The sequence below is a fragment of the Leiobunum rupestre genome, chromosome 2 (genome assembly GCF_980474605.1).
Source record: "Leiobunum rupestre chromosome 2, qqLeiRupe1.1.hap1, whole genome shotgun sequence".
Lineage (NCBI taxonomy): Eukaryota > Metazoa > Arthropoda > Arachnida > Opiliones > Sclerosomatidae > Leiobunum > Leiobunum rupestre.
In genome coordinates this window covers 83,604,543-83,616,801 of record NC_143385.1, presented here as the reverse complement: position 1 = coordinate 83,616,801, position 12,259 = coordinate 83,604,543, and the positions used below count along the sequence as shown (strand labels likewise).

Here is a 12,259-nt window from a genome sequence, read left to right as displayed (position 1 = left end):
ATTCATTTAAAATCTCAATGTTCGTTCAAAGAAGCACAGTGATTAAAAGGCTTTTTGATTTGTTCCATTCCAAGATAGAGTATGGGAAAGCCCTTGGAAAAGATGTGAGCTTAAAAAGTCTACAACATGACGGAACGTCAGCCGTATTTATTGGAATAGGTAAAGGACGATTTCAGTAGATTTTCACCTAAACATGCACTAACATGTAATTTATTTTAGGATTACCCGAGTCAAAACGTGATAAAATATTCGAAAACCTAACCCCTGAACAAGGATTTTACACTTCGAAGGAGTATTTACCCCAAGTTGCAAAAGCCAGTAAAAGAGGTGAGCTTTGTAGATTTGTCTCTCAATAAAGTAACTTACAAACCATATTATTTCATTATACATGAATTTTGACCACTGAAATATTATTGACATTAGCTTAACCTAGGATATACATCTTGCCACCACCCTCCTCCGTATTGTAACACCCCATCTGATTAAAGTCTTGGAAAAGGCGCTAGATGACTTGAGCCTAAGGTTGTGCCTTGGGTATTAGCCTATAACTTGTATTATTATCTTCTTGGTATAATTTTTACAGTAAACATAGCTTGAAATAATGTTAGAAGTGGTAGCAATAAATCAGTATGTATGTATAGCCTTTCCACCACAAAGTTGAATTTAGTGCCATCTAGTATAAATAAAATCACTACAATCGAACCTCTATTAGCTTTAGTGAAAATGTTAGCCACTCGATCCTCCAATCACGATGACCGGTTTTCAAATCCTTTTAGGAGCGAGCCAGACTTACATTTTGTACTCAAATCTAATATACCGCGATAACGCAGAAGGATTGGAAATTGTTAATATAGTTTCTGAACAAGACGTAGACGAGATGATTGAAGTTTGGTACCAAACGGTGAATTTTCGGTAAAGGTTTGGTGAAAACTATAATTAATAGTTATTGTAGCAATGACTGCCGTAGTTTTCACCTTATTGTTATACATTTCTCTATATCCTAGCATAAGTAAAATAATACAAATAAGTATGACAATTAGCAAAAAATATCACCAAACTGATTTTCAGAGCTTTTACGCAATCAAAGATTAGTTCAGCACAGAGGCCCCTAGTGTTTAAATATGCCCAAGGTGAAATATACTACTACTACTACTCAGGTGAGTTTGACTCGCGTCTCATAAAGAGCTTGCCACCACCTTCCTACGTTTTGTAACTTGTTCACCTGAATTATTAGAATGAAAAGTCACAAGTTGACTTGCGCCTACATGGCGGTGCCTTGGGTATTACTTAATCAGCTAGGCTAATACCCAAGGCACCACCTTAGGCCCAAGCGTAGGAGGGTAGTGGCAAGCCCTTCATGCCACGCGAGCCAACAGTTCCCTACACTAACTATTACCTTTAACCTCTAAAAGTTATTATTTATTTGTTATCAAGTTTCGTATGATCCTAGTATTATGGTTTTTTTTATTTCCTTGGAAGGAATGTGCAATTGCAAGTCTAGTCTTCCCAAGTTGTACGGCAAAGTGGTCGTGCTGGGAGCAGGAGACACGGCCTTCGACTGTGCCACATCGGCTCTTCGATGCGGAGCCAAGTCCGTTTTCGTCGCTTTCAGAAAAGGATTCAATCAAATGAGGGCGGTGCCCGAAGAGGTAACATTCCCCGGTGCCCATTTGAAGGATTTGTACCAAACATTACAGGGCAATTTGCAAGTGTCCGGGCACAAGGACGGGAGAAACGTTGGAGACAAATGCCAAAGTGATTTTCCAGAACCACCCCTTTTCGCGGGGTAGGTGGAAGACCAAAATAGAGATAAAATTAACTTATTTTTCGGCCAGCAAGGCTATTCTCTTAAAGTCAAAAATTCCAAATAAATCTCGTTCCGCCAACAATGGCAATGCGCGTGTGGAGAAGGGGCGGATATCGAAATATCAAACTATCGATTGTGTTAGTTATATTCTAAAGCTACTTTCACACTTACCCCTAAATTCGCTTCGTTTAGATAACTGGTTTTTAAAACCAACGTGAGAAATCGCTTCGTGTTGGTTCGGGAAGCAACTCGTCCAAGTCGGTTCGCTTAGAAACGCTTTCAAAACGACAAGGCGGGGAAGTAAAATTGCTCGTATTTTCAAAAAAAGGGGGATAAAATTCTAAATAATGTCAAATAATATTACTATATGTATAGTAAACATGTTAACTAATTGTTTTGGGATACATTTTAGTATTTTCAAAATTCTAGTCATAATTTGAAATGGCGTTAAGGCTTGGCTATAAGCGAACCGGGCTGAAGCGATTTCGCACGTGTGAACTAAGAATTATCGTAGGCGGTCAAAACTGGCCTTAAAACCGACCTAAAGTGGGTTTTAAGTTCTAGTGTGAATGTGGCTTAAGTAGTGGCAGTATTTTACGCTTTATCCGGTATTTCAGTCAAATCGTAAACTAAATACTTAGGCGGTCGTAAAATACCTGTTTATTCTTGGTGCCCAAGACCTAAATTGGCACCATCGACCGAATGTCGAAGCTTTTCATTAAAATCACTTACTTCAGCATTACAGACCGCCACGATTTTGAATGTGACCAATACTGTTGATAGTTTGATATTTCGAAGGCAGCCTCTTCTGCACACGCGCATTGTCATTTTTGACGGATGATGATTTTTTGTCATTTTTGATTTTTACAGAATAGCCTCCCGTGCCCGCTATCAAAGGCAGACATCTTTCAGTGACCAGGGAGCCTATTCTGTAAATATTCGAAATCGAATTTTCGATCGAAAACTAGATTTCGAACTTCGAGATCTCGACGAATGGTATTCGGTAAAGATTTCGAATAAGCATAAATCAATGCAAATTGTCGAAGTCGATCTCGACATGGTATAGGGTATCGAGATCGAATTCCCATTCGACTTTTTACAGAATCGCCCCCCTGACCCGTCGGAGCGTAGACCGAAATTCGGTTAGTTGTGGGATTAATCTATCGCTAGACGTGGAAAAAATTGAAATTGTGCACAGGGTGAAAGCAAGCTGTCACTGAATTATATCCCCCGGACATTTCCCGTCCACCCTGTGTCCTACCAGGACACTTACAAGTTGCCTTTTAACCAAAACTAGTAAATTTTAATTTTGCGAAAACTTTGTTGTCAAAATCAATTTAGAACTACCCAATATTACTACCGAACTTAAAATATTTTTGGTAGTACCTAAATTTATTTAACTACCCAAATCCGGCAAAGCTGCCACTAAAATAGGCAATGACATTCCATATTAACTTAAGCTCTTTAAATAAATTAACAACTGTGCTGTAGAACATTCTAATGAACTGATAATGTTATTGTAATTATCATAAGTATCGTTTTATCCATAAATAAGTATACGATTTCGGTCAATGATAGCCTTTCGGAAGAGGAAATTCATTGCCACAAAACTACTGCTAGATTAGATCCGATGAATACCAATGAAAAGGAGTTGAGATCTCAAGTTCGAAAATAACTTCATTCACAAAGCAAGGGGACTAGTCAACTTCATGTTAATATTTCGCCAAAGTTAACGTTATCTTTCTGGTTGAAAGTGATTTAATTTCCAATAAACCTTGGCTAATCATTCAAATAGGCTGTCGGCGGCAATTTCTTATTAAATAAAAAATGCTTTTATCAAAGCAGTTGGAAGGTTGATTTAAGGGGGAGTAGTTGGGATCTATGAAGGCACAGATATTGGAAATGTTTTAGAATTGAAGAGTTATTTTTTGGAATTATTTTAAAAAGCAAAATATATTTCTAAAATAATTTCCATCGATTTTCCTCACCTTTTATATATTTTAAAACCCTTTCCTTAAATTTCATTCAAATAGGCCGTCGTCGGCAATTTCTTATTCATCGTTACCTAGAACTACCAGAGAGTTTTCAGTCTTTACTCGTGTAATAATTTCCGTAGTCATTGGCCAAACAGGTTACCATTAAAACAATTTCCGTCGGGAGAAGATACTTACGCAGCAAGAGAAGCTGGGTTAGGTCCCAGCCTGTTGCACTGGTTAAAAACTCGAAACAACTGCTTCCGCGTTGAGTTTTTTCCCCACTGGTTAAAGGGTTTTCCCCGAAGTTTTCGGTTGCCATAAAAACTTGGTGAAGTTAACGATTGTAGTGAGTGTAGGAAGCTGTGAGCTGTGTCAGCTTGCAGAATCCATCCACATTAATTAATGGCAATAAAAGTCGCTAGATAGCTTCGGTCTAACGTGGTACCTTGGCTACTAGCCTAGCTGATTAAAGTTATTAATATGTGACTTATGCAATTCCGCAGGTGGATATTGCCAAAGATGAATCGTGCGAGTTTCTACCGTTCGTGTCCCCGAAGCGGATTTCGGTGAAAGGAGGCCGCATTGTGGCCATTGAGTTTTGTCGAACGGAGCAGGACGAAGCCGGAAATTGGATCGAAGACGAGGAGCAAACAGTCAAAATCAAGGCTGATTTTGTAATCTCAGCATTTGGATCTGCGCTGAAGAATTCGGAAGGTTATTTAAACACATTTATCAGCATTTTTACAATTCCATATTTCGAACATACAACGTTTATTTTTGGTTGAATTATTTTTTGAATTTCCTCCATACATATAAGAAATTCTGTAAGTGTTCCTTTTCTTGTAAACTTGAAATTTAAAGTATCGGTACAATTTTTAAAATATTTTACCGAAAGATAATAGCTAGACACAGATTAACGTAACTATTAATGTCGTCCCAAGTTTTGTAGTGTAAAACCATGCAACACTATTTTTGTCTACTCTTCGAGCAACCAACTAATAACTCTATAATGGTGGTATTTTAATTTACTACGAAAATAAAGAAAAATCAACAATCAAACAGTTCAAAGAAATATTTAACAATCAAACAATTTAACAATGAAACAGTTTGAAGAACAATTTCACAAACAAGCAGTTTAAAGGACCATTTAACAATCATAAAGTTTAAAGGACCTTTTAACAATGAAACAGTTTAAAGAACAATCAATCAGTTTAAAGAACAATCAATCAGTTTAAAGAACAATCAAACAGTTTAAAGAACAATCAATCAGTTTAAAGAACAATCAAACAGTTTAAAGAATAATCAAACAGTTTAAAGAACAATCAAACAATTTAAGAACAATCAAACAGTTTAAAGAACAATCAAACAGTTTTAAGAACAATTTAACAATAAAACAGTTTTAAGAACAATTTAACAATCAAACAGTTTAAAGAACAATTTAACAATCAAACAGTTTTAAGAACAATTTCACAAACAAACAGTTTAAAGAACAAATTAACAATCAAACAGTTTAAAGAACAATTTATAAATCAAACAGTTTGAAGCAACATTTAACAATCAGACAGTTTAAAGAACAATTTAACAATCAAACAGTTTAAATAACAAATTAACAATCAAACAGTTTATAGAAAAGTAGAGGAAAGTAGTCATGGATCAATATTTACATTTATTGAATGCAGAGAAGATTGGTTTGCAAATTTGAGACGATATTAAACTAAAAAAATTTTATGACCAATAATGTAATAAATAATAAATTATTAACTTTGTTTGAAAATTACCAGGAATTACATTTTTATACCAAATTATGGAACTATTACAGCTGCTAGTAATATTTTCCAAGGTTAATTTCCTCTTGGTCACTATACCCATACTGTGAAGTACTTGAAAGTTCTTCCATCCGTACATGTTTGAAGTAAAACACACACTTGGATTTTCTTCGTGTAATGGTGTTTAGTTTTATCAAAGATTACATCGAGGATTATCCAGGATCGTACATTTACCGATTCTCGTAAATGGGAGTTCTTTGAAACTTATTTTCTAACATTATAAAAAAACACTTTTCTAAAGCAGATACACCCCACTTTATGTCAAACAAACCTTCGCTAATCTTTAGAACTTCATTATTACAAAGAATAGAAATCCCCTTTTAAATACTTTCCCACACCGGAAGTGATATAATTAAGTTTTTATTTCATAAGACTATCACAGATATTAAAATTGAAACATTTTAGAACATTCAAATGTTATTAGTTCATTTATTAAGTTAAAATATTTTAAATAAGAAATACGAAAAATTCGATGATATCTGCTAATTCAGAAACTAAACCCTGTAAACGCGATACTTTAAAGGATTAAATCATTATTTTTTACAGAGTTATACATAAAAATTGTCGAATTCATGATCATTTTCAGCTTTTGTCCCATTGGGTCGATTCTCATTCAATCGAATCCCATTCGACCGACATTTTGTTTGCTCACAAGTGAAAGCATTAAACCTAACCTAACCTAAACTAACCTTACCTAACCTAACCAAATAAACAGATTTCAATTTTATATTACTTTTTCGAATAAATGGGATTTGACCCAATGGGATTGCAAAATTAGAATTCGATCAATTTTTCGACCCACGGGAATATACCTCATTTCCATCCAAATAAATGACGTTTACAGCTTTCAATTGTCAAACCCAAATACTAGTTAAAACCCATTGAAACGAATTAAATATATTGTGAAACACTTTTCTATTTGAGAGAGTTAGCGGTTACGTTTCTTAAATAGCAAAGAATATACATGCGATCAAACATTAGCATTAGCCGCAATCTTGGGTAGTTGGGCGGTAGCAAAAGGCATCACACGATTTCATAAATATAACCGGAAATAACTAAGTTTTTGGTTCAACCGAAATAGCTTCTAAAAATTAAACTGGGTTTTATTTTGGTGTTATATCTTTAGCATTAGCATTTAACAGACGCTTTGTGTTTCAAAATGGTAAAAATGTATGCTTACCAGACAAAAATCAAGTGGCTAAGTGGGCTATGCAAACTGATAAGGCTAATTTCAGCATGCTCATAAAAATAGAACTTAGCTTTCAGCAAGGGAAAAATCAATATTTTAAATATATATTTTTATTTTAATAGTAATTGAAGCTTTGAGTCCACTCAAATTTTCGAAATGGGGTTTGCCTGAGGTAGACTCTCAAACCATGTCAACCTCGGAGCCTTGGGTATTCTGCGGCGGAGATGTCGCCGGAGTGGCTGAAACTACTGTGGAAGCTGTCAACGATGGCAAAATTGCTGCTTGGCAAATGCACAAATATCTGCAGGTATCTATTTAATGTTTATTTTTCCCAATATGCCGGTCAAATTGTAAATATTAGTGGACTGATATTCCGACCACACCCTGGAGAGTTAGTTTAATAAAGTGTTGGTTATTTTCCGGAAAAATTGCCAGAAAATGTTCCGGAAAATTTCCGGAAATCGGAAAAATAAAAAATTTAAACATAAATTACTTTTTAAGAGTTTTTAATTTTTTTAACTTTTTATCTATATAAAACGTCTAATAACAGTAAACATATTACAAAACATTAATAGTGTTACATTGATAATCAGTTTAAACGTAGTCTAGAGGTTTAGTTTTACTTTCAGATTCGAAAAAATGAGGTGAAAATTCCGCTTTATTTAAATTTGCAAACAATATTAGACTAATCATGGAATTAAATATTTTTTCATGGAAAAATACGGAATATTTTCCGGTAAAACGGCCTGGGTCATTTTACGGAATATTTTCCGACTTAACACACTAGTTTACTATTATGAACCCTACAACTTCGACACTGTATTTTAAACGTATAAGTTTATATAAATGTAATCCAAATATTTCATATTTTTCTGGGAAAATGTTCTTTAAGATCATTAGGAATTTTTGCAAGAAAAATAAAAGGTAAAGTTAAAACGAAATCAGAAACCAAATCAAGAAATCGGGTTTGATTTGACTTGATTTCTTTAGAAAATAAGAGCAATACCACGAGATCGCTTAAGGTAGTTAAATAAAATGTTTAACTTAAATTATCGCTATTTAAATTAATTTAAAAAGAAGTTAAACCAAAATAAAAGCTAAACCTTGGTTGTAATTCCACTGAAATTTCAGACAAATTAACTATTCGCGTTTGTTAAAACAGAAATTCACTATAAAATGTGAATTGCGATATTCTGTATCGACCAGGTTTAACCAATTTGTTCGTGTTTCTTTGAAAGTCTTTTAATGATTTTCTTCACCGTTGGAAACAGCAAACGCTTTTATGTCCCTAGGTGGCTCAATGCGAACTGAAAAGGCTAATTTGCTTTACATTGGAAGGGTAGAAATAAAAAATCTGGAGCCAACTCCAAATGGCGCAGATAAAATTTCAAGAAATTGCTCGCGTGTTTCTACTAACGAGGAGACTACCCGAGGTGATTATCACCGATTTTGTTGAAACTAGGTGGGTACGTAGACCTTATGGTAACAAGAAATTTCACCAAGGGAAAAATTTCAATGTGCATTAGTTTCGCCATGGCAACCGGAAATGTTTTTGACAACACAGTATGTATATTTTCCCATTGAAAATGACATGGGAATCAGAGCACTTCTAAAAAATAATAATAATAATTCTAATTAAAATTATTAATTTTGATCAAATTCAAACATCTAAATTATATTTTATTAATTTTGATAAAATTCATTTATTACCGTCGATTTGGCGATTAGTTGGTAAATACAACTTTTTATTTTTATATTTCGCTTTTCTCCATTTTTACCGATTCTCATAAAATTTGATCAAATTGACCAAAATTCATCAAAATATCATAAAATTAATTTCATTTGTCAATTTTGATCCATATTTTTGATTTTGAAAATTTTCCTGAGAAACGCTCAGATTCCCATGTTATTTTCAATGAGAAAATATACGTACTGTGTTGTCAAAAACATTTTCGGTTGCCATGCCGAAACTAATGCCCATTGCAACTTTTCCCTTGGTGAAATTTCATGTTACCATAAGGTCTATGTACCCACCTAGTTTCAACAAAATCGGTGATTATCACCTAGGGGAGTCTCCTCGTAAGTTTAATATTTCTGCTATATAATTGAAATTAAATTTGATCAGAACTCAGCTGGATTGTCCATTCCGGAGAAAGTGTGTTTGCCAAAGTTCTACACCCCGATTGATTTGGTCGATATCAGCGTCGAGATGTGTGGCATGAAATTCAAAAATCCCTTTGGGCTGGCCAGCGCTCCACCCTGCACGTCCGCAGCCATGATCCGGAGGGCGTTTGAAACAGGATGGGGGTTCGTGGTCACCAAAACGTTTTCTTTGGATGAGGTATGTCCCGTTCAGAAATGCTCAACCCTAAACAAATTTTAGAAATTAATTAAATTACGAGCTACTATAGGCCTTCGAGAATGAGTAAAAGACGCGGAACTCAGACCAAATAAATCTCCGAGTCAAAAACGAATTAATATTTAATTAAAATAGCCACAATTTCGAACGATAGACTTGTTTCTCCCTATTTGGGACCCATCAATACTACCTAAACTAACGTTATTTAAGTAATAGTTTTCGGATATGTGAAGATAATCAGTTAGTCAGATCAAGTTTATCTTTTATATGCCCCCCCCCCGAGCAATTTGATCTCAAATTGTATGTGATTCATTCTCTAGATTAACCGATCTGAACTCAATAAAGAGTGGTGAATATTTTGAAACGAATTTAATCGGGGATATGCCCAATCGATAATCGCCTGGCATCTGAAATCCGCTTACCTTCTGTCTGTGGGGTTAAAATTAATTCAGATTAGTTTCAGATTTAATCTATCCGGTTTGAATTTGGAACCGTATCAACTGATCTGATAATATTCAACGTTAATGCAGATAATCTGATATCAGGTTTATCTTAAATAGTTTTTAGTTCAAATAACGCATTTGTTATCGGTTGAAAGAATGACCTCAAGTCGGTCTGAAGGAGACTTTTCAAGTGAACTTGTGGGTCCTCAAGCAAGGCAATTTACTTTTTGTGAAATTAGGTAATGCATAAAACTCATAGAGATATTTTTTAGCCTACACGGTACTGATGAGCCCCAAATAGGGATTCTACCAGTAGAAATTACTTTTTAATTCGTTTTTGAATCGAAGATCTATTTGGTCCGAGTTTCCCGTCTTTATTTAATAGAGCGTTCTATAAAATCGGTGTGGTGTGCTTTCCCCCTTTTGAGTTCGGAGGAGGTGAAGGTTTGGCCGGTTTTTCGTGTGAGAGAAAAATATTTATCTGGCAAACCCGTAAGAAATTGAGAGCAGTCGATTTTTAGGAGTAGCATAGTTGCTAGCCTAGGCTTCACTAATTTCCGGATTTCCTCGCCCTTTTTCTTATTTTAAATGATTTTTGTAATAAATGTATGATGGCGAATAAGCAAAATACTAGTCCCAAATTAATCATTAGGTTTAAAAAGAAACTTAGATCATGAAAAAATTCTTAACCCCAAACATACTTCAACACCTAGTGTCCCTCCGACAACTCCTAAAAGGTACGTCTCTAAAATATTCATATAAAAACAGGACATAAGCCGAATTCTCTTAACCCAAAGAATAACAAATGTTGTTAGTCCTGCTAAACTAGCTCTATAGTCTGTATGAAACATTTGGCCGGTTTTGGGCCGATTTTATAGAACACTCTATTCGCGAAGACCTATTGGTACGAGTAACTCGTTATGACTTTAAATTTGTTTAGGGTTTAGCTCTTTTTGCCCCCTTTTTCATTATGAACTTTTCTACCTTTTCGCGTATTTAACCAAGCAAAATTATGTCTACTGGATTTGCGGATAGGTCCCATAAGCCTTTCTATAAATTAACGTGGCTTTCTTGTTTACTGTTTTTTTCTCACTTCTACAATGCTTCACTCAGCTCTCCCACTAAATAGAGCTAGTGAATTCGTCCAATAGGGTTCATTGCACCATTTCAAGAAGTTAGGCTGTCGTCAGTGCCGGATTAAGAATTAGGCACACTAGGCACTTGCCTAGGGGCCCCCGAGGGTCAGGGGGCCCCGAAAGATCCCTTGTCAATACGCTAAAAAACATTAAGCTTATTTAATTTTAATAACAGTTTTACGGCATGTTTTTTCAAAATGAAAACAATCAATAACTTTGAAACTATTTTGATTCTTTTTTTAATATTTATAATATAAATGAAATATGAAATACTCTTCCGAAAAACACTAAAAAACGAATTCGAGTAAGTTGGGATAAGGTACCGCGTAGCAGTGGCGGACTGGCCATAGACTGGGCCTGCCCGATGGCAGGTGGGCCCCATGATAAATTTGGTCAGTGGGACACCTTAAACCTTCAACAATATGTCAACATTATAGTAGCTTCAAAGTATAATAGAAGTTCCAAAACTTTCAATATTAAATTCTATTTTTACTGAATAAAACTAAAACTTAATATTTTATTTAAAAAAAAGTTCCAATGACATCGTCGGGGTGCCGAGGCGCTGGCGGTTCAGCGTGGATTCAGTTTCAAAACAATTTTAACCATTTTTAACACCTTTTTAAAAGTTTGGCTAAGCCCGAGTATTTGTAATTGTTAGATGAATTGGATTTAAAAGCAATTATGGACAGATTCGCACAGTCATCTAGTGTATTCCAACGATTACTCAAAATATAGTGGAACATGAAACATGCTTTTAAACAACCGGTTAATAAGTAAAATTTCGGCACCGTATACCTATTTAAAAAGCTAGCATTTGTCTAAAATATAAACTAATAATAACAATCTGTATAATTATGTTTACATTTAGTATCGACTGTATATTGCCTTTAATATGTTATCTGTAATTATTAAAAACATTATATCGCTATAAATGGCGACGAACCAGCGACCTATGAGTTGCCGTTTCAAAGAGTATTCCAATTGAAAGGAACTGTTACTACTAGGTGATTTATAAAATGCTATGGCTTAATAAAAAATCGGGATATATATTTTACGCGAAACAAGGGAACACCTTTATTGTGGGCTTAGGTAGTCCAAATGGAAGAAGCGTTGGGACCGCAACCCACAGGTCGCTGGTTTGATTCCAGCCTGAGGCATGCCCAGTGGTATTCGTTGATTTGATTAAAAATATTTCAGCATTTATCCTTCTAGTTTTCGGCAGTAGCGTAGTTCGCACACAATTGAGTAAAAATACTGAAAGCGAAAAAATTATTAACATAAAACAATATTTCAGGGGGGAATGTTCCTTTTTCGGAGGGTGTCTCCCCCTGTCTACGCCTCTGGTTTTGGGTGGGCCCCCTTTGACCCCTGGCAGTCCACATTTTTAGACCCAGTCCGCTACTGCCGCGTAGCCTCTATTTCGTTTTACGGTGATCTATAGAGGTAGAACCGTACCAAAACGACTACCTTGTAACCTTGCATAACCAATCTCTTGTCCACTCTGTGACTCCGTGTCAGGCCGC

General features: G+C 35.2%; 1 protein-coding gene across 1 annotated transcript in view; it reads left to right on the top strand.

Annotated features, from left to right (window-relative positions):
* The window catches only part of su(r) (dihydropyrimidine dehydrogenase su(r)), a 34,173-nt gene that overhangs the window by 6,352 nt on the left and 15,562 nt on the right, over nt 1-12,259 (top strand). Inside the window, exons 8-13 of the mRNA XM_090166535.1 lie at nt 75-159; nt 220-327; nt 1,480-1,649; nt 4,287-4,497; nt 6,921-7,105; nt 8,924-9,139. Of these exons, the coding sequence (XP_090022661.1) occupies nt 75-159; nt 220-327; nt 1,480-1,649; nt 4,287-4,497; nt 6,921-7,105; nt 8,924-9,139 (975 nt within the window). The remainder of the gene's footprint in view (nt 1-74; nt 160-219; nt 328-1,479; nt 1,650-4,286; nt 4,498-6,920; nt 7,106-8,923; nt 9,140-12,259) is intronic.